Source organism: Jaculus jaculus, chromosome 1, assembly GCF_020740685.1.
Source record: "Jaculus jaculus isolate mJacJac1 chromosome 1, mJacJac1.mat.Y.cur, whole genome shotgun sequence".
Taxonomy (NCBI): Eukaryota; Metazoa; Chordata; class Mammalia; order Rodentia; family Dipodidae; genus Jaculus; species Jaculus jaculus.
This window is the reverse complement of record NC_059102.1, coordinates 306972981-306995977: the sequence shown is the minus strand read 5'-3', so window position 1 is coordinate 306995977 and position 22997 is coordinate 306972981. Positions and strand designations below refer to the sequence as shown.

Below are 22997 nucleotides of genomic sequence, written 5' to 3'. Positions count from 1 at the left end.
TAACATTACGTACTCCTAAGATTCTTACTAGGATCAAGAGGGAAAATACTGCCAATATGCTGTCAATATGCTCCTTTTCCTGGAGTGATGAAGGCTCAATGAAATATGCTCACATTAACAAGTGAAAATCCAGTTTGAGGACTGCTTCACTGTTTGTCCTGGTTGAGCAGTATGTGGCTTGAGACAGAGAAGGTTGGGGTATGACTGTCTGGGGGCAATTTTCATCTACTGACCAAATAGCAGGAAGGTTTGACAGAATTGTCTGTATCTTTATCTTCTCTTTATTCCTTGCTCTGTAGCGACGTTCCTCTCAATCTGATCAACTTGTCTAAAGAGAGTTAGTATGCCCCTTAGAAATTCTTTCCATATTCAGTGTCTGAGGAGTGGGATTGGGTGGGGAAGGAGACAGCTCAAGAACCCATCAGCTGGAAGGACAAAGGAGAAAGGGGCATGAAGAAGTCCATTGCTTTGGTGGCATCATCTCCAGATCTCCTCAAGGGTGGGTGTAGAAGGGCACAGGGGCAGTGAAAGGGGAACTCATCTGGTAACTCTGCTTCAGAAGTGTCACAACAGCTTGTGGATTGCAAGCCCCATGCTATCTTCCTGCCCCAACCACATCTGTGTATCTCACTTGATGAGCACCCAGCAAGAAGAGGAGAAAGTGCACTCAGAGTAAACAAAGAACTAAAAACAATAGGGAACTGGAAGGTCACAGGAAGCCGGTGAGTGTCAACCTCCTTGCTATGAATACCCACCAGTAGGACAGTATGTCACAATGTGTGGTAATCTATGCCATGCTCAGCCAGTTTCCCAGAAGGGGTTGGATCACTGTGATGGGCCTTCTCAGTGTTTCTGAGCTCTTCCCCAAAGCTCTGTGGACTTTGTCCTGCATGCATACTTCAATGCAGCCAGGATGAGAGCTGAGGAGAGAGCTCAAAGCATATCCCCTGTTCTCCTCAGACCCAGCTCTATATCACCAATCCCAGCTCCAGAAGCTTGAAATATGCTCTGATGTCTAAGGATGAGGAACATCCAGTTCTGCTGAGTTAATTTGCCAATTTGTTCATGCATCTACTATTGGCCTAACATATCAATGGTGTGTGTGTGTGTGTGTGTGTGTGTGTGTGTGTGTATGTGTAATAGCAGGTAGTTTCCTCTTTATAACAAAACACGATCTTCCTGCTTTCACTCAGACCCAGAAAGCTGTCATGGTAAAAGAGAAATGTGTGACAAATAATACAGAAATGTTCATATTTCACCTCTTAAACTATATTATGAAAATGTAACATACGTAATAAAATACCAATTACATAAGGGGAACTTGGAAGAGGAAAATATTGGAAAAATCCACACCAGAATGCTAAAAATATCCATTCTGGGATGAGAGTATATGAAAGGATGTTTTTAATTTCTCTGTTTTCTTACTTTACCAAAGATTTTGTAAATGAAAATTGCTTTTGTGTAAACAATGTTTGTAGTGACTTTATCTAAACTATTGGACACATTGAGAGAAAAAGGAACAGAAACACACAAAACATATATCTATCTTTCAGTTCACAAATGCAGAAGGTTAGAGCCAACTCTGTTTCGCATGGGATGTTACAGTGTTGGCAGAACACACTGGCATTGTGCTATTACCACAACGCAGGAAAATAAACGCTTACACTGAATCTTCATGTCACTATCTTGCAAAAACATGAAAGCGTGCAGTTCATGGAGTGTCTCCTTCTTCTTTCAAGTCTTCTCCACTTTATGCTAAGCATGTATCTCCAACATTGCACAGACATTGGAGAAAATTTGCAACCAGAGCCTTGAAATTCTGTCACCCATGATCCCTAAGAGAAAGTGTCTAATTCAGCCTGAGACAGCACACATGTTAATTTTTCTCTTTCTTCTTTCTGTGTACTAAGTCAGTGAATATAGTTCCCCAAGTTTATGACAGAAGCCTGCAGATCCCGATGAAGACCTTGATAAGGAGTGTGCTATTGCCCATGAAAATATTCTGACAGTCCTTTGTGCTATTTGCTTATCCTCTGAAGACATTTGCACTTGCGATGCTTGGGTTTTGGGGTGGAAGGGTGAGTTCAATTTCTAGTCATTTTCAAGGCAGATCTTACACAGTTAGCAGCTTGAACATTCAGCTGTTAATAACACTGCCCCCAATCTATGTCCAAGAGGCTACAGAGAATGCACTCCTACCTTGGCATTCTGGAGGAGCGCCACTCCAGTGTCCACTAGCCAAGCACTTTATTGTACTTGCTCCCACCAGGAGTGAGCCCCCATCACAGGAGAAGCTGCAGACTGACTGGTATTTAAGGGCACCAAAAGGGTACGAGCAGTTCACTTGGGCCTTCCTTGGAACTGGAAACTCTTGGCACTGCAAAGCTAAGGGATGAGGAAGTAAAGGAGAAAGAAAATAGAAATTCACAAGTGCTGTGGATTTTGATCTATTAACCCTTTCTAATGCAAGAATAGTGATTCCTGAGTTGGCTTTTTTTTTTTTAACTCAGAAGATGAAAAAAAAAATAGTGTCATTTAATTTCAGTGGCACAGGAAGGATTCTATGAGGAAAATTCTAAATAAGTATTGAGCATTTTGATAACATATAGATAACATATGTCCATAGTTCTTGAACTACCAAGATTTTGGACCCAAGAATTGATGTGAAGTATGAATTAAGATGTATACTAAAAAACCAATTCAGATTTTAAATCAATATATTATTTGTAAACCTAGAATATAGCAAACAAGCACAAATAGACTTAAATCCGAGGCTAAAAGTAAATTACGGTGAATTGATGAAAAGAATATTAATAGTTCTTGAGAATTATATGCTTTACTTTAGAAGAATATGGGATCTGCCTTCCTGTGTACTGTTAAATGAGAACGCAGGGTGAAATATGATCATGAACAAATACCATGATCTTCAAAAATAATTTTAGTTGGTATACAAAATAATACTTTTAGTATGGTATGCTATTATGTGTGTGTGTGTCATTATACTTTTTTCATATTCACTTTCCCATCCATCCTCCTCACCTCTAGCTACACCATGATTATAAACACATAAAATGGTCATATGTGGAGAGGACACATGTGTTCTACATATTTTGAGTCTTTTTTCACCTTAGAAATGTAGCAGCTGTAACTACCCCTAACATTAGACTAAATGATATCAAAGGGAGTGCCAGTATCAGTTGTGAGTCATGGTCGCAGAGCAGCAGAAGCCGTAGAAGCAGTGATATATAACAGTGCCACCCCCAGGCTGAGCAGCAGATGTGGACTTCACTGTTAGAGTAGACGCTAAGGACCTATCAAGGGAGCTGCTGTGGGTACAACTGCAGATGCTTAAGAGAATATTCAACTGTCTGCTATGGATGATTGTACATTTGCCCACAATTCCAGCACTTGGGAGGTTGATACAGGAAGATCAGGAGTTTAAGGCCAGCCTCAGTAACATACCAAGTTTGAGGCCAGCCTGGGCCACTTGAGACACTGCCTCTTAAACCACCAAAGTCTAAGCAGACCTAAAGCTATCTTATTGATAAGAAGTGACAGGAAAGCTGGGCATGGTGGTGCACACCTTTAATCCTAGCACTCGGGAGGCAGAGGTAGGAGGATCACCGTGAGGCCACCCTGAGACTACATAGTGAATTCCAGGTCACCCTGAGCCACAGTGAGACCCTACCTCAAAAAACCAATAAAAGAAAATAAAAGAAAATAAAAATAAAAGAAGTGACAGGACTGACCACCTTTTCCATTATTCTTTAAAATTGCACACTGTTCCTCCAGAAAATTGCTTTCTTCCTCCCAAATCTCCCCAATCCACTCTAAATACATCATTCAAAGCAGCTCTCACTTAATTACACCAGAGTAATCAACATTTGAAACTGACATTGCCCACCAGTTTCACCTCTAATGCCAAACACAGACACCTAGTACCTTGCAGGTTCTCCATGAAAGTCTGCTGGGTGAGCAAACGCCAGTGCTGACTGCAGTGCTCACTCAATGCTAGTGCCTGAGAGCCACAGAGGGTCCTCCCATGTCACAGTACCTTGACACACTGGGGCTGGGGCTGTCCACTGTCCTAAGGCAGCACACCGAATGACATCACTGCCCTTCAGCATGAAGCCCTCATCACAATGGAAGCTGCAGTTGGTGTTGTATCCAAATGCTCTGGAGGATGGGGAGCAATCCATGCTTCCGTGGAGTGGACTCTCCAGTGACTCACATGCAATGGCTGGAGAGAAGAGATTGTCAGAACTATACAGACCCCTATGGTCCATTTGTTCAGAACCTCAGATCCCTTTTCCCTACGGAAAACTGCTCTTCCCTGGGCCTCTCTTTGCCTGCTTGGCTCATTTTCGTTTACCTTTAAGGTCTCAGTTTAAACTCACTTTCTTTAGGAAGCTCTCCCTGTACACCCTTGCCCAGGGGTAGTGCCTCCTCTTCTACAGTGGACATCCAAGTTCTCTGCTCATCCATTGTTCAAGCATGATCACAATTTGTCCCTGTTACACCACAAGCCTTTGATTCTGAGGTCCACCACCCAGGGTTGTATCCTAGAGCCTTGGGCAGTGTTTGGTACATTCTAAGTGCTCATCACATATTCATTGGCATGCTTATTGGATCTTGAAAGAGTAGACAGGGGGAAAGCTCCAAGCTTATGAGGAAAGAGTGGGTCTATCATATTTTATTGTTAACCCTATTGGCTGGTACTGTAAAATGATCCCAAATGGGCTTTGAGCCTGGAACACAGGATGTTTTCCTAATCAGGCTTCACTGTCAAGTGAGTGGAGCACAGATTGAGTTCCTGATCAGTTACACCCTGTGTGACCTCAGTTCTGATAAAGATCGGTTTCCTCATGCCCTTTGTGGAGGCCATTCCACCCACCTCTAGGCTTCTCCTGGGGCTTTGCAAAACATCAAGCCCACTCTTTCACCATGGGATTTTACCTCTGGTTTTTAGAGAATCAAGGAATTAAAGGATCAAAGATCCTCTAGTGCTCCCCTTTGTATTTATGGATGAGAAAAACGAGGTCTAAAAATGTTAAAGAATCTCTCTAAAGCCTACTGGGTGGCCTTATAAATTTGGTCTAGGAATTAACGAATCTGTTCTTCAATTTCGTATGCCCCATTCCCCATCTTTGCCTCATAAGCTGAGAATATGAGGCAATTACACCAAATGAAGTTTCCTGGTATTATGTAATTGTCTAAGATTGGGTCCATGCTGCACTTCAATGCAGTGTTCCTTTACTCCTTTGCCAAAGTCCATCCAAAGACTATGAGGGCAAATCTCTATATCCTGACAGCCACTGTCTAACTCATTCTCAAGTATAAGACATAGTCCCACAGCTTTATATGCCAGTGGGTTAGGAATGGAATAGAGGTGGGAGGCAGGCAGAAACTGAAGGTGAAGCTAAGGCAAGGGCCTGGGTTCTAGCCTATATAATTTATATACTTTTCTCTTCTCTGTCTTCCTCTCTTCTTCCCACCTGTCTTTTTCCTTTTTTTCTCTCTCTCCCCTTGTTTGTTTCATTGAAACAAAATCTAGCTACATTGCCCAAACTGGCTTTGAATTCACTACATAGTCTAGGCTGGCTTTGAACTCACAGTGATCCTTCTGCCACAGCCTCCCAAGTTCTGAGTTTATAGGCATACACCACCATACTCTGCTTGTATATGCTATCTCATTGTGTGCTTTTAAGCTTTTTATATACTTAATCCACCTGAAATTCTTAGCATCATTTCACAGAGGAGAAATCTATTGACTCCAAAAGGTGCCTAGAAGAGATCACCCTGAGGTCAAGAGCCCTCCATCTTTCTACTGTGCCCTTACTCCTTCTAGGGTATAGTGGGGGGCTGATAAAGTAACCCACCTTCACAGGTTGGCAAGGGTGCAGTCCATTGGCCAGAGCCAGCACAGCGGAGTGTGTCTACGCCTCTCACTCGATAACCAGGTCGACATTCAAATTTACAGCTGGAGCCATATGCGAAGACAGCAAGTGGATGCACACAGTCCATGGCTCCCTCGGCAGGGGCTTCCAGGTGCTGGCACTGTACAGCTGGACAGAACAGCCAAGGATAAGAAAAAGATAAAGGCATGGGAGATGGAAAACCATAGTTGCATATGGAGAACAATCTGGAAATAGAAATGGAGCTGGCGAGATGGGAGGGTCAGGAGGCCCTAATTGTCCATATTTGGGGTACCAGTTCTCAGTATTACTCAAATCTCTTAAAAGCAGATTCCTCTAAGTTCTGTTCCTAATCCCCTCTATCCTTGTACCTTATACACCTTTCCTGGTAGGTTATCTAGATGTGATGCCACCCTTTGCCCTTTCGTGTGAAATTTATGAATGAGGCCATTATGAAACTGCTTATAGAGCATGAGTTGGTAGAAAGGAAATCTTTTCAACATTGTGCATAGCAAAATCAACCTCTAGTTTTTCTACAGGCTGATACTGATTTCTCATTCCATATTCATCCAATATAATGCAGAGGCTGATAGGTGTTAAATTTTGGAAATTTGGAACATCTTCTTCATGACTTATCAGTTTTCTCTACACTCAGATTGGGTGAGGTAGACATTATGCATCCCAGTGTCCTTTACACTTTTGGCCTGGAGCTGTCCCCACCCCTGAGGCTCTGCAATTGGTCCACTTCTGTTCCAACTTTGCAATTTCCCTTTCACAATGACGCTACAGCCAAACATTGGCGCTGAAATGCTTTGGCAGAGTGAAGACTGTTAGGCTTCTTTCTTTCACGACTCTTTAGGGGTGGGCACCAGGCAGCTAAGAATAACCGCACAGCAATGATGTGAATTCTTGGACAAGTTGAATCCAGGACCTAGGAAGCCTTAGCATTTTATGGCATTTTTACTTTCCTGAAGTGACAGGCAAAATAATGCTCTTGGTTGGTTAAACAGTACTTCTAGTAGCTGTTTGAAAAGATCCACACATCCACGCTCTTCAGTTTTGTACTATTTGTGTTCTCAAATTAAATATTCAGTCTCTTAAGCTTTGCTCTCTGCTCATTGTGCATTTAACAATGTTTTTTCTTTCATGTGCTTTTTAAAAGAAGGTAAGATTTATTTGTTAAAGAAAGAAACAGATATTGAGAGAATGTACACAGTAGAAGACCTGGCGTGCATCTGGCCCATGTCAGTATGGGAAAATTGAACCTGGGTCCTTAGGCTTTTCAGGCAAGTACCTTAATGACTAAACCATGTATCCAGCCCACTTTCATGATTTTGCCTTGGAATGAAGCATTAAAATACTTCCTCACTGTGTGGACAGGAAATAGAATGAAGATGATAACCAGGGTTACTCTGATTCCAACAGTGATAACTAGAATTTCTATGTAATCCACATCCTTATTATTTCTCAAGTCGTTTAGTATCACACTCACTCTCCCACAGTAGCCCCAATTTTAATATGTTTTGGTTGTTTAGTAAGGATAGAAAGAGTAAGGTCTACATACCTACACACTGTGGAGGCAAACTTGTCCAGACTCCAGAAGCCAAACATTCCAGTTTGCTGGGTCCACTCAATTTGTACCCTTGAGCACAGTGGAAGTTGCACTGCGAATTGAAAGAGAAGTCTCCCAGAGGGTGGCTACAGTTCATGAGCACATGTTGGGGGACGTCAAATTCTCCACACTGGCTAACTGTGGGAAACAACATGTTGATTTCTTTTTTTCTCATTGCAGACTTTAAAACTCTATCAGTTTTGCAGCAAGCTGTAACTATCACTGTTGCTATACTATCACTGTATTGTTCTGGGCTTCTGACTGAAGCTGCTCATTTTTATCTGGTTATTTTGTATTCACAGCATCTTAGAAAATAATCACTCATTCTCTGGTTTTATTTCAAACAGGTAAAACTTACTTGAAAGATTTATCTTTGTCTTGCTGTCCATAAATGTCTCTTTTCCTCCTAGAAATTTGTTTTTACCTTGTGTGTCTAGAGATAATGGAGTGGAGCAGGCAGACAGATGGCAAAGAGGACCTGACACCTGACTCCACTCACTAGAGAGTCTCCAGCATAATTTAATTCACGCCATCATCCCTCACATAAAACCAATGGCCAGAGCAGCAAGCAGCCTTACCATATTCACACTCGGGCCCATAGAACCCAGGGTAGCAGGAGCAGGTGTAGTTTCCAATGGTCTCAATGCACTCCCCTTGCTGGTTGCAGGACATGTCATGGCAGGAGGCTGCATGGATACAAGAAGGGTCAGATTCACAGGCATTCAATGAGGACCAGCATAGTTTCAACTTCTCCTAGGCAGTGTTGAGCTCACCAGACAGCAGAGAAACAGGGTGCCCTCTGGAGAGACCTCACCACAGCATGAGTAATAGAAGGACCTGATCTTTGAAGCTCTCATGAAAACAAATACTAACTGAACAAATGGCACGTGTATGAGATGACTGAAACCTATTGGCAACCATGCTAACATTAGTTACAGGATGCCGCCTAGACAGTGCTGAATTTCCTCTCAATTTAGACCTAAAATTTAAGAGACTGGTTTCCAGTCCCAACTTTTCCATGGGAGAACTCCATGGCTCCTATTTTATTATGTGTTTAGTGTTTCCAAAGGAGGGCACTGCTGTATGTAGACACAGAAGGACAAGTAGAGCCATCAACAGATGTGTGGACAGAGGAACTATTCATGGACCCATGCCAAATGTTGCAGAAAGAAGGTTAGGAACAAGTTAAAGGAGGCAAGGTCACACACTTATGATCTGAGTCCTGGTTCTCCAGGCTATTTACTCTGTGACATCTGGCAAGTTAATCCTTTGAGCCTAGCTTTTTCCCTTCTACCTTTTGTTTGCTTCAAATATATAACCCAAACCATATGACATAAGAGCAGAGAGTCAAATGAGATGTTTAAGACCTAGTCATGGTAAAGGGCAGTTTTAGGCTAAGATGATTCATGGTTCTAAATGTCGTATTTAGATGGTGCTGAGCAAGGGCTGGCCTGACAGATCCTCCTCACAGTGCCTGTGTCACTGGATGACAGAATCAAGAGGGACTGTGTTTCTTTCTTCATGACACCCTGTTAGGGTCTATGTATTTGGTGGAGGTTTATTTAGACTTGATGTTATGAATACACTGAGAATGCTCGATTGATGTTTTGATTTGTAAGTTAATAGCTGGGGGTAAGGTATGTGGCTGATCTGCTTTCTGGTGGTTATTGTCTCTATATTAGCTAGCTACATGGTGGTATACTTTGGGGCATATTTTTAGAAGAAATTCATATTTCACATAAGAACATCATACTAGAATATCTCCATGTCCCTCTCAACTCAGCTGCTGCAATTCTATGTTATAAATTTGTAAATTTGTAAATGAAGAGAAGGTGCAGGAGCTGAAAGAGGTCCATCCTGTTCACTTTGCCCCATGACTTTGACCCCACCAGTGCCTTACAGTGACAACATGTGACTGCCTTGCAAGCATTCAAGTTTGGTTTGTTTCATTTCCTTGGGATCCCAGTACTTTAGGAATGAAAAACAGCCAATTTTCTAAATTCTATCACATTCCAGGAATGACTAGTTACTAAGTTACCTATTTCTTTGAATCTTCAGGGAGAATAATGAAAATTCAATGAATAATGCTTTCTGATAGCTTGTTCCAAGAGCAAAGAAACCATGACATGCAGAGAATTATTTCAACTATCAAACGTAAGTTCAGTATGCCTAGACACTTATCATCTATCTCTTACAAAGAATTGATGGTTTCCTACATTCATTACATCTTGCATTTCAAAATGCCACTAAGTGATAGTGGCTATCTAGAGTATTGTGTTGGTGGCACTGGAACCCATCTTTGTTTAGGTATAATTGCACCAATTAGTGATGCTGGACATTGTAGCCAGTTACATAAATATGTCAGTAAATTTTCCATTTCTTTTCTACTTTGCAATTTTTATTTTTCGAGCTTCATGACCTTAAGAAGCTGAAATGTCCTTAACATCAATGTCATCAGTAATAAAGAGGCTGGGCCAGATGCTGTTAAAAATTTCCACCTGGTTTTAAACAGCCAGTTTTCTATAATCCTGGTTATATTTTCTTCAAGGTGATCAGTGATATAGAGAAGCTCCTTGTTTTGGTGCCCATGGCCTTGTGATTGCATATTACTGACTCAGTAGTTACACTGACCACCCAGGGAAAGGGCCTCACCTGTGTAGCACAACGCCCGCTTTCTTTTCCAGCAGGGCTCATCGTTCCACTTGCCAGGAGCCGATGGACTCTTAATGTAGATCTCCACACAGTCCTGGTTGTTCTTCTTGTTGTTGGGCTCATTGTCTGCCCAGTTCTCTGCCTCCTCAGTGAGAACCTTTTCCGTCCCCACCCAGGTCCACTGATCATTGAGTTTTCGGATCCCAATCCAGTAGTAAGAGCTGACGTAGGGTATGGCATCATCAAGGTAAGCAATTTCGTTCTTATTCTGGATGGCTACTAAATCTGTGAAGCGCTTCTGGCAGTAAGCCCTTGCGTTATCCCACGAGTATGCCTTTATGCTGTAATTATATGTCCAAGCTGCCACTTCCTTCTGACGTGTTAGCTCTGAAGGTGTAATGAACACCAGGTTAGCAATCGTATCCATAAGCAGACTATGATTTCAAGTGTACCTATGTGTATGAGGATGCACGTTTGATTCCCCAATACCCACTTAAACCAGATGCACAAGGTGGCCCATGCATCTGGAATTTGTTTGCAGTTCCTGGAGTCCCTGTCACACTCTCTCTCTGAAATAAATAAATAAATCTTTTAAAAAGTTTTTTAAGGGTGGGAGAGATGGCTTAGCACTTAAGGCATTTGCCTGCAAAGCCAAAGGACCCAGTTTCAACTCCCCAGGACTCACATAAGCCAGATACACAAGGGGGTGTATGATTCTGGAGTTTGTTTGCAGTGGTTAAAGGCCCTGACATGCCCATTCTCTCTCCTTCTCTCTCTCTCTCTCAAATATAAATGAAAAAAATAAAAAAAATTAATTTTTTTTAATTGCATATAAAGTCAGAATAAGAAACAGGCTGGAGAAATGGCTAAGAGGTTAAGCACTTGCCTGTGAAACCTAAGTACTCCGGTTCGAGGCTCGATTCCCCAGGACCCACGTTAGCCAGATACACAAGGGGGTGCACGTATCTGGAGTTCGTTTGCAGTGGCTGGAAGCCCTGGCGTGCCCATTCTCGCTATCTGCCTCTTTCTCTCTCTGTCACTCTCAAATAAATAAATAAAAATGAACGGAAAAATATATTAAAAAAAAGAAAGTTCAGGGCTGGAGAGATGGCTTAGTGGTTAAGGCACTTGCCTGCAAAGCCAAATGACCCAGGTTCAATTCCCCAGTACCCACATAAGCCAGATGCACAAGGGGGGTGCATACATCTGGAGTTCATTTGCAGTGGCTGGAAGCCCTGGCGCTCCCATTCTCTCTCCCTCTCTCTCTCTCTTTCCATCTACCTTTCCTTCTTTCCCCATCTCAAAATAAATAAATAATAAAATACTTTTAAAAAACGAATAGGAAAGTGCCCTCTTATATGGATTCTTGAAGTTAAATATTTGGAACACTAAGATAGTAGAGTTATAAGGGAACAGAGATGTCATCTAATCTACTCCTCTCATTTCATAAACGAAGGTGGCATATCAGATAATTTACCCAAGTTCACATTAAATGAGCCATGAGGCATCTGATGTAGATGTTCCCACTTCACATGGAAGATGAAGGGTCTTTTGGTCTGCAGCCTCTGTGGCTCATCCTAAAAGCCCAGCATGTTTACTTTCTAAGCCTTTCAGAACACAGACCTCCCTGCCTTTCTGGTTGGTTTTGTTTGGCTTTGTTCTTTTCTGTTTGAGTCAGGGTCTGACTATGTAATCCAGGCTGGCCTTGTCAGTCCTCCTGTCCCAGCCTGCAAAGTGCTGTAATTACAAGCAAGTGCCCCTACGCCTGGCTACTTCTTGGCCTTTGAACTACCTCTTCCTGCTGTGGTGCTGCCCTCGCGGTCAGCCTGGTAAACTTTAATCATCTGGCTTGCCTTGATTTCCACTGGCAAGCCTGGGCTTTCTCCCCTTGGACTTACCTTGGTGCCTCATCCCTGCCTCCCTTTCCGATGATTTCTCCATGCTGTTAACTCCTTCAGTTGTGATGTCCATACCTGCTAGACTGTGACTCCCCGATTCATGGTCTCTTTTGAACTCTGGACTCTCAGCATAAATCATAGCCTTTGGCCCTCAATGGGGATTCAATTATTAGAGAAATGCAGGAAGGTTTTCTTGGCCAAGTCAGGGTTAGAAATGAAAGGCCCAAGAATTCAGAAGCTCAAAAATACTATCACGCTCCAAAGGGAGCTTAAGCAGGCCACCTGCATACCTCAAACTCCAGGTTTTACTCTCTGTTAGAAGCAAGTAAAGAATCCCTCTTCTCATTGTATCAGAGCCCACTCCTAATATAAAACTAGGTAAAAAGGGCATGAGATAGCCCTCAGGGATGGGAAATGAGTAATAAAGTAAACCACTTATTTGGTTTCTGTAAATAGCCTGCACTATAAGCCTTACACTATAAGCCTTAATAGCCCACACTGTTAGCCTTAGTAGCTCCCACCATAAGCTGTAGCAGCCTGCCTCAGACCACCAAGGTCACAGGAGGCTGATACCATACTCTGCTACCCCCACCTAAGGAATTACACAAGTGCTGACCTCCAAGGTCATAGGAGACTGGAACCACACTCTGCTACTCCCACCCAAGGACCTGCGCAAATGCTGACCACCAAGGTCATAAACTAATTGGCTTAGAAACTATGGGGTGGCACCAACTGACTGGCTAACACCCTGTGGGGCTCCTAATATTAGAAAATGATTGGTCTAAGGCACAGGCTTTGTTAGAAACCCTATAAAAACTGTCCTGTTCCTGCATTCGGGGCTCTGCAGTCCTCTACCCCTGTGCGGTGTACGACTGTGGGCCCCAGCGGGCTTGGAATAAAACCCTCTTGCAGTTTGCATCAAGACCGCTTCTCGTGAGTGAGTGATTTGGGGTGTCGCCTTATCCGGGCAGAGCGTGGGGACCCCCTGCGGGGGTTTTTTCCTACAGAAACGTCTCCTGATTTGCAGTCACACATTCTACTTCTCTTGGCTGTTTCTGTTTGATGACTTATCCTTCCTCCACATGGGCTTGCTCCCTGGTTAAAATGAGCCTTTCTTTGCAAGTGTTTGTGATAGCAGGTAAAATTCAGAACGTGCTCTTCAGGCTCTGTGATACAGGATCATCACCCTTGCAGGGGATGGGGGGAGGGGAGCTCACCCAAGGCAAAAGAGGTCAGCTTCCCTGTGAAGAGGTGGAGAATGTAAGCAATCAGACCTGGAAATGGCAACTTCCTGTTTATAAAGCTGTGTTTCTATTCAGCTCCTTTCTCCTCTGACTCTATGAGGACTAGACAAATTTCTACCTTCCTCACCAAGACCTCTACGGCATTGTTGTATCTTAAGGCTTTACTCTGGAGGCAGACATGGTGGTGCAAAACTGCAAACCTAGATTTTGGGAGGTTGAGGCAGGAGGAACATAAGTTTGAAGCCAGTCTGGCCTACAGAGTGAGGCCTTCTCTACAAAATCTATGTCATATAGCTAAAATTGCATTATTACTTTATGAGCTCATGGCAATGTAAAGATGAATATATTCATATGATATGTGAAATTATTTTCAGTACCTTCTAAGGAAATAAGTTTTATTTTTAAAATACATTTTATTTGTTTGCAGAATAGAGACAGACAGAGAATGGGTGCATCTAAGTCTCTTGCCTCTGTGGACAAACTCCAGATACCTGCACTACTTTATGCATGTACTTTATGTGGGTACTAGGGAATCAAATTCAGGCCATCTGGCTTTGCAAGCAAAGCCTTTAACCACTGAGCAATCTACACAGCCCCAATAATTTTTAAAGAATAAAACATTTTTGTGGGTTTCTGAAAATACTGTGGGTCTGTGTGTCTTTCCTCTTGGAGGTGTTGGTCCTGTATGTATCAGTTTGTTGTTTCTGGAAACTTTTTTTTATTATTTATTGACAACTTCCATGATTGTAAACAATAACTCATGGTAATTCCCTCCCTTCCCCCATTTTCTCCTTTGAAACTCCACTGCCCATCATATCCCCTCCCCCTCTCAATCAGTCTCTCACTTATACTGATGTCATGATCTTTTCCTCCTATTAAGATGGTCTTGTGTAGGTAGTGTCAGACACTGTGAGGTCACAGATATCCAGGCCATTTTGTGTCTGGAGGAGCATGATTGTATGGTAGTGAGTTTTTCTTCCAGGAATCTCGGTATATATAATGTTCCCATGTCCCACAACTGGCTACATCCTGCCCTTTTCCCACTTGACTTTGGGATCTTTTCTAGTTACTTAGGAACAGATGAAGAATCAGCCTAAAGTTTACCAAAGATCAAGACAGTGAACCAGAGGAGTTGAGCAGCTCCCAGGACCACGCTCTGGAGTCTCAGGTTCCAGGTGGCTTTTAGACAGCTGGCCTGGAACAAGAAAGAAAACTTCCTTTCAGTATCTGCATACAACTAACATGACCACAAAAAGACCATTAATAATCATTGAAATAATCTTTCTGCTTCCATGGGAGATGGTACAGTATCTCTGCTTCCTTTTCCCTGTTCTGCTTCTGAGTCCTACTGCTTAAAGGACAACATGACAAGAGAGATGGAGGACAGAGTTCATTTCTTCATTCAACGAATGTTCACTGACTGCTAATTGATAACATCCATAGTATTCCTTTGAGACCATATTTTAATATGACTGTAAAGAATATGCTAAACACATGAATATGGCAAGTGTTTTTATTATTATCATGCCATAGTCTTTACTTCTGAGGAATAAGAAGGAACATGAGAACTTCCTGATCCACAGAGATCATGTCTGATAGACTCCAGGTTAAGGAGATAGACTGTTGTGAAAAAGTGTTAGAGGGATGACATTCTTTTGGAATGACAGTAACCCGTGTTGCCCTCTGGCCTCCACATGCACATCCATGTGCACACACAAACATATATACTCATACAAACATACATGAATCTTCACATATAAATGCACATGCATGCATAATAAAATATGTGAGGTTAAAACTCCATAGTGGAAATAGAATGAAAATGTATTGAAGGATAAAAAAGGAGTAACATGAACTTTTTAAATAAGAGCTTTTTTGTAGCTTTTCTGATCATTGTGATACTTAATTACCTTGGAGAAACTTTAAGAAATGGTATAACAGTCTATTAAAAGGCTATCATCTTTATAATATTCTGGAGATATAATCTTATCTTTCTATTAAAATTTGTGAAGGGGCTGGAGAAATGGCTTAGTCGTTAAGGCACTTGCCTTCAAAATCTAAGGACCCAAGTTCAATTCCCAGTTCTCATGAAAAGCCAGATGCACCAAGTGGCACATGCATCTGGAGTTTGTTGGCAATGGCTACATTTTAATATGACTGTAAAGAATGTGCTAAATACATCTCTCTCTCTCTCTCCTTGCAAATGAAAAAATAAAAATAAATTTTAAAAACCCATCTCTCCTCCTAAGTTGTAGGAAGGTTGCATAGTTTTCCAGAATCCTGAGCTACAGGAGTGAACATCTTGCTGCTAGGGAGCACAGTAATGGAGTCTTCGTGCAGGTCCCAGTGCATGCTTTGACCCTGTTCTGGGCTCTACTCCAGAAGAAGGCAGCAGTATCAAGTCCATCACTGCTCTTTCCATTCCCTTTGGAGGTGGCTTGTTCCATTAACGCTATTTCTAGAAGATTCTCTGGATCTGGAGCCAGTTTAGTGAAGTGTGTGAGGAGAGTGAATCAGTGAGAATACTGATTTTGTGCCACCATGCTCAAAGCTATTCACTGCTTTCCATATTAACCTGTTTGTTTATTTACACCTTTAAATAAGATATGGAGATATTTCTTATTTTGAACTTGTTTATTTGTAAAACTTTTAAACAAAAATTTCCTTAGGAGACTCTTCATTGCACCAAGTATGGAAAGAGAGAGAGAGAGAGAGAGAGAGAGCAGTGGTTTTAAGCATTGTAAAAGTTTTAGAAGGTCATTGGTACTTCTGACCTAGGCCCAACATCTAAGAGGAAAAGTCAAGCCAATTTGCATCTCCTGCTTCAACATGAATACATATGTATGACTCTTTTAATCATCAAATACCAGGAGTCCTATCTCTTGGATTCTTTTGGAGTTATTGGAGAGTGTTAAGATAACTCAACATTTCAATGCCATTCTGCAATTAGTCTTTTGGACAGAAAAAATGCTCAAGATTGGGTACTACTTCCTGTCACTGAGATAGGATGAATTTAAGTGATTTACCCAAGTTGGCTTGCCTGAATGCATATCAGTTCAACATCATAATTTTTATACTTATAGGACTTATGAACTTTGAAAACAGTGAGAATATTTTAATTGCCCTTGAAATGCTTTAGACTATTTCAGAAGGCTCCTGGATCCACTAATTTCTTTTCTTTTGAGACAAGTTCTCACAGAGTCCAGGCAGCCTTGAACTCAAAACACAGCCAAGGATGACTTTGAGCTCTACATACTCCTGCCCCCATCTTCAAAGTTCTACGATTACAATGTTGCTGAATATTCTAATTTTGTCTATGTTTAGTAGACCCCAAATTCAAATTTGTGTGTGGTAAGGCAGTCCCTTGATACAATGGAGCCTACAGGTGTTTTAGGTATGGGTATGGAGGATGGAGAGACTTGAAAATCTCCCTTGAGTGAAATTTTTGTCTGAGATGTCCTTGGGTCAACAGCCTTTTACTGCTCCTGTCCAAAAGAACAGTTCTCAGGAGGATGCTAGGTCTAGGATGCTGAAGAGTTAAGGACTCAGTACTATGTGGCTAACCAGGCTAAGTGCTGAAATCAGAGGAAATGCCTGGCCCAGAGAAGCAGCCAACTGCTCCACTAATCTGTAATGCTTTCTGGCAAGAAAGTGGTTGGAAAGGAGTCTGAGACTGGGTCATTACAACAACATCCTGTGACTGTAAACCTTCCCTTAGCAGCCTGATTATCTTTAATGTTACTTTCGAAGGGACTAAAAGTAATGCAAGGTGAAAAGGGGGTCATAGAGAATGTGGAAGGAGAATGTCGGTCCCTCTGACTCCATTTTCATAGGGTGAGGCACCGGCAGCCAGTAGACATCCACAGCTCGCCAGGTGCCACAGCCTGGGGACATGTCCTGGTGTCACTGTAGAGCAGCACTTCCCTGCAGAGGCAGAGTTAACATCCCTCCCTTGACCTTCGTCCATCTGCCCAATCCTGCTGGGTTTCCCAGCTTCTTCTCTAGCTAAGCACTCATAACTTCCTTTCCTCCTTTGCTTTGGAGCCCACAGCCCCATCATCCTACAAAACTGTGCTTTTGAACTTTATCACTATTATCCAAGCTGCCCAACTAAATGAATACTTCCTATGTTTGTCTTCTGTGTCCTTCCTTTAGCAATATATGCTGTTGACAACTTTCTTTCTCTTCAAATGCTGCCATGGGCCATTTTCTTGCCCCCTGTTTAATGTCTTGAGCATTTTCTTAGTGTTCCTTTGAATTTACTTCAGCTCTGCTTTGATTTACAGAGGTAAGAATTTTTCTATGTCCCTGTTTTCATGCTCTATCTTCTTTTCCCTGGGTCACCTTATCATCAACTGTTTGTCAAAGGTCTCCAATCAGCAATTCCATTTCTGGCCTCTATCCTGAATAGAAGGTCCTCCTCCAAAACAGAGTGAACACAGAGCATGCAGGCATGGGAACACTGACAGTGGTTCTCAAGGGCACAGTCTGCTGACAACCAGGTCTGAAGCCCTAGCTAGGGGAGGTGCTTAAGGATTGAACAGTATTCTACTGATAAATGAATAGATGAAAGGCTAATGGCGTGGGAGGCATTATAATAGAAACGTGAAGGGTGAGAAAAGGGAAGGTAGGAAGCTATGGGGAAATATGCTCAGCATACAATGTGTGCTTGCATGAAAATTAAAACCATACAATTAAAAATTAACAAAATACAGGGCTGGGGAGATGGTTTAGTGGTTAAGCGCTTGCCTGTGAAGCCTAAGGACCCCAGTTCGAGGCTCGCTTCCCAGGACCCACGTTAGCCAGATGCACAAGGGGGACGCATGCGTCTGGAGTTCGTTTGCAGTGGCTGGAGGCCCTGGCTCGCTCATTCTCTCTCTCTCTCTATCTGCCTCTTTCTCTGTCTGTCACATTCCAATAAATAAATAAAAAATTTAAAAAAATTAACAAAATACAAATGCACTAAATAGGAAAATATTGGAAAACAAGTGGATATGACTGCAATAGTGATTGCGTCTGACTAAAGTATATTATGGACCATTTGGAAGCTCTGAAAAAAATATACTTACCATTTCCTCACCACCCCCACACACAAAATAAATAGCAGGTATGTAGTCATTAGAGTCAAGAGATCTCAAGTGTAACACAAGGTTTGTGGGTAAAAAATGTTTATTGTACATGGGATTTATGTTAAGACTTCAGTTATTCTCTCCACAAAACAAAATAAAAAATAACAATGTGTGATGATGGATATTAATATTCTTTATAAGAGAAATATTTTACTACCTGTATGTATCCCATTACATCATGTTGTATACCTTAAATATAAGCAATAAAATTTTCCTTTTTAAAATAAATTCCAGATTTCTGTGTCTTGCTATACACCACACACACTTGAATTAACAATGAAATGTTAAATAAAAAAATGTTAATTTAATGAATGAGCATACATAAATGGATGAATGATTGACAGAATAATGGTAAGAGAATGGTTGGAAATAAACAGAAATGTGAAAAATAGAAAAAATATTACAAAGAAAAGAAAATATAACAGACATATGTTCTTACTATCAGTACCAGACCCAAGCTCCCTCACCCACTTAGCCATGGAGCCCATGGAGTCCTTCATCAAGAGCAGGGAGAGAAGACCAAGAATCTTCCCCTTTTCTGAATCCTTCCCAGCAACCTGTCCTAAATCCTAATGACTTGACCTTCTGGTGAGATAACTAGGCATTCTCTAGATTACCACTTGAAATTGACACAGCACTTATACATAGATATCACTGTTTCTTTCCTGCTCTGGGGAAATTATCTTCAAGTTGGCCTCCTTTTCTTAAGATTATCAAAGCTATTTCTTCCCCTAACAAGCAATCAGAATGAATTTTTTGAAGGGGGGATGTTGGGGATAAAATTCAGAGCCTCATGAATGCTAGGCAAGGGTTCTGCCACTAAGCTACATTCCCATCCCATAATGATATTTCAAATATAAACTTTAGTAATATTGTTTTACTGTCTAAAAAGTCCTTCAAGTCTATCTAGTCTCTAAGCAGTACATTCAAACTCTTCAGGAAGTACATTAATATCCTTCAAGGCAGCACTTCTTCCTATCTATTGGTCTTTCCTGCCATTATTCCTGCCATTATTCAATGTCCTGCAAATTGCCCTGTGTTTTCTTAACAATAGTGCATTGAATTTATAATGAAACATCTTATAATTCCAGAAAGGACTAAATGCACCCTGAATCCTTTTTCCCAGAGCAGCCTCTTCATGTGCTGTTCCATGCATACATTATCTTTTCCCCAAGGAAGATTTTCTAGCATAGCCACTTGCTTTTCCACAGCAAACAGGTGCTCCAATCTAGCAACCTTAATTAAGTGCCTAATGTCTCAGATTGTTTTTTACAAAACAGTTAAAACAATGAAAACAGACACAATTTCTCTCCATATATAACGGACATATATGACAGCACTAAGGACAATTAAGAATGAAGATACAAGACAGAGGTCCTAGGTAGAGAATTAAAGTGGGACCATCTGATAAAGTGACTATTGAGCTTTGTCTGATAGGAACTTCAAGACAGACTTCTCTAAGGAAGTGATATTTAAGCTGACAGAATTAGCAGGATAAAACCCTACCTAGTGGGAAGCAGGAGGAAAAACATTAAAATCAAATGATACAACATAATTCAAAAGCCTTAATGTGGGGACAAACATGATGTGTTTAAAGAGACATAAAAACATTAATGTGGCTGGAATGGAATGAGGGGAAGATGAGAGAAAGATATATGACAGATCACCAGGTTCTGGGAGGCAAAGCAAGGGCATGGGATTTTATTTTAAATACAGGAAGAAAACTGGAAAGAACTCTGAGTGAGGCAGCGATGTGGTCTGATGAATGCTGAGAATTAGGATGCTAGAGGAAGCTTGATGCTAGATCTTGAGAGTCTCAAGTAAGGATACAAGTTCAGGGTTCCAGTAGAGGAGTGCTATAAAGATATGCATTTAACAGTGGTAAAGTTTTGATGTATTAGAAGCATAAAGGTTGAGCTACAAAAAAGAGCTATTGCCATGGTGTCAGTGGAAGTTCAAAGGGCCTGGTTCGGGTTAGAGTCAATGTAAAAGCTGATGGAGAAGTAGATAAGTGACTCCTTGTACCTGTAGAGCTATACAAGCTATGAGTCACAAAGCTCAGCTGTTATAAGACATTGCAGCCTTTGCTGTGAATTTCTGTGTGATAGGGGTGGTGTGGCACAGATACTAATAGCTTCAAGTTAAAGGTAGAAATAAAACAGTGAGGGGAAACAACTTGTCCCTAAGTCAAACAGCAGATTCTAAATAAAGATAGGAAGAGTTCCAAGGCATCAACACAGAATCAAAGCAGCATTTAGGCTATTGGTAGCCATTGTTTAAAATGAAATATCAGCATAAAAATAAAGCACATAACCATAAAAAGAGCTGTCAGATTTAGCTTAGCTATATCCCTAAAAATATGAAAGATTTTCTCTGCATTTGATTTTGTAAAGTATCCATTCTATTTTGCTTTCCCATTAACCTAGTTAGATACTAAGAATAAAATGTGATGAATGGCATTTATGATAAACCCCCAGGCTGGGTCCTTAGCACTTCATTGTACAGTTCCAGCATAGCATATAGGAGATTTTGAGCAGAGGAGATGATGTGATGGAGTTCTTCCGGAACCCACACAGAGGTCTGGGAGTTTTTTGGGGTTTCCTAAAAAGGTCAGTATTTTTATGACGGTCATCAGAATCCCAAAGAACATCACATCCTAATATATTTATATTTTCCAAAATAGAGGAGAGACATTCATGGCTGTTCAGAAGCAGCGATGTGCAAAATGATAAAAGTCATCACATTTTATATCATTACAATTTAAAATTAGGTCAGGCTCAAAATCCTTTATTTTATCTTCAAAATTCTTTTATCTCTATCTTCCCCAACCCCTGAACCCCCACTTTAAGTATTGGGAAAGTGTGCTCTAGTAAAGCAAGAGGAGGTACAATTCAAGGATGAATCACAACTTTCTTCTAGTGCTCCATAGAAAGATGCCTAAAAGCGGACACCTGTCTGCTGTGTCCTCAGCTACAGACTGCAGGAGTTTGGACCCAAGGATTGTGTAGGATACTCCGGGCACATTGGAATTAAGTTTTAAAATATGTAAGTATATGTGCTTTATCAGCAGTAACTTTAATGACTTCAAAATGTCTGAATCATACCTGAATCCTCAATATCATTATAACCCAAGAATTTTCTCCTTCACTTAAATAGCTAACATTTGTTAATCATTGATGTGGCAAGCTTGGATATGGATTCTTTTCATTGTGGATCACTTATCATATCCAATTTACATAATAGGTAACTGATATTCTAGCATTGATGATAGAATATAATGAGTAGAGCAGAAATTGATGCCACATAGATATTCCATATAAGTTCCAGAAGGCTCCTGGGGCTCAGATAAAAAGTTAGGGCTGATGGGATTAGAAACTATTCAATGGTTGACTTGTCCCAATGTTCTCACTCAGCCTTCCATGCAGCCTGGAGAGATAAGCAATGTTGGGAAAGGGTATCATATGCTTGCCAAGATCTACTCTAAGAGAGTTCCTGAAAGTTCTGGGAGAAAAAGCAGTGGCTGTGGAGACAGGGGACATGGTCTATATTGTAAGATCATCACAGTTTAGCAAACCTTTAGCAAAGATATAGGTATCTCAAGCCACAACGGTTATGTTTGTAAAATGGAAATGGTCACAACTCATAAGAATATCAGGAGAGTCACTTAAAAATGCATGCATACCAAACATGGTGGTTCCCCCTAGCAATCCTGGCTATTCAAGGAAGCGGAGACAGAAAAATTGTGAATTTAAGACCAAACTGGATGATAAAGTAATATCCTATCTTAAAAAGAGAAAGAAAAGTGCTTTCAAACTCTAACAGGGTCTCCAACATAACATTTCATCCTCACTACACTGCTTTACTTTGTGGACCTTTCTTCTGCCTGATCAAGTCCCAAACCACTTCAACTCATCCACTTCCCATACAAAGAAAAACGAACTCACCATCTCCTCTGCGATTCTGTTGCCTTTCTTCCCTCTGGCCAACCCACATTCTTATAGTCTCACCACCTCCCCTCAGTGTCAGGCTGATTCAAAAAGCAACTTCCTATTCACTTTCCAGAAATTCACCACAGCCTTTCCCCTAAAGCTAGAATGTTGATCTGCAGGGGCAACATTGGCAGCTCAGAAACAGCAGTTGCCAAGGGGGCAGGGGGTCACCCCTTGCATGAGAGACTGTCTGGAGACAGGCATAGGTGTGAATCATGCCTGGACATCACAGGCTGAGCAAGGCAGGAACAGGATCCACACCCCCAGGGATCAGGTTTCCTTTGATTATGATATGAGCCCCGATGTAAGGTCACAGGTTTGGGAGACTTGCTTTGTGCTAATCCTAAAGTCCCAGTGTAAATTCCAGTTATTGTGAAATGTCAGTGAATGTTTATATGATTCCAGCAGTCTTCCGAGGGAACGAAGCAAAAATAGAAGCAAAAACTAGTTGGAAAGGGGAAACCCAGTGAAGGTTTCTGGTAGTTGGGAAGATCGTTGGAAATAGTTCTTAAGTTACATGTAAAACAGATAGGGACCATTTGAAAAGAACTCTGCTTC

At 41.4% G+C, this 22997-nt stretch overlaps 1 protein-coding gene across 1 annotated transcript in view; it reads right to left on the bottom strand.

The window, feature by feature from the left end:
• LOC101596615 (selectin P) overlaps positions 1-22502 on the bottom strand; it is a 37009-nt gene extending 14507 nt beyond the window's left edge. Inside the window, exons 1-8 of the mRNA XM_045149390.1 lie at positions 22395-22502; positions 14426-14516; positions 10180-10566; positions 8106-8213; positions 7480-7665; positions 5880-6065; positions 4055-4240; positions 2200-2385 (exon numbers count right to left, since the gene is read on the bottom strand). Of these exons, the coding sequence (XP_045005325.1) occupies positions 2200-2385; positions 4055-4240; positions 5880-6065; positions 7480-7665; positions 8106-8213; positions 10180-10566; positions 14426-14516; positions 22395-22397 (1333 nt within the window). The 5' untranslated portion in view covers positions 22398-22502. The remainder of the gene's footprint in view (positions 1-2199; positions 2386-4054; positions 4241-5879; positions 6066-7479; positions 7666-8105; positions 8214-10179; positions 10567-14425; positions 14517-22394) is intronic.
• Positions 22503-22997: the final 495 nt, after the last annotated feature.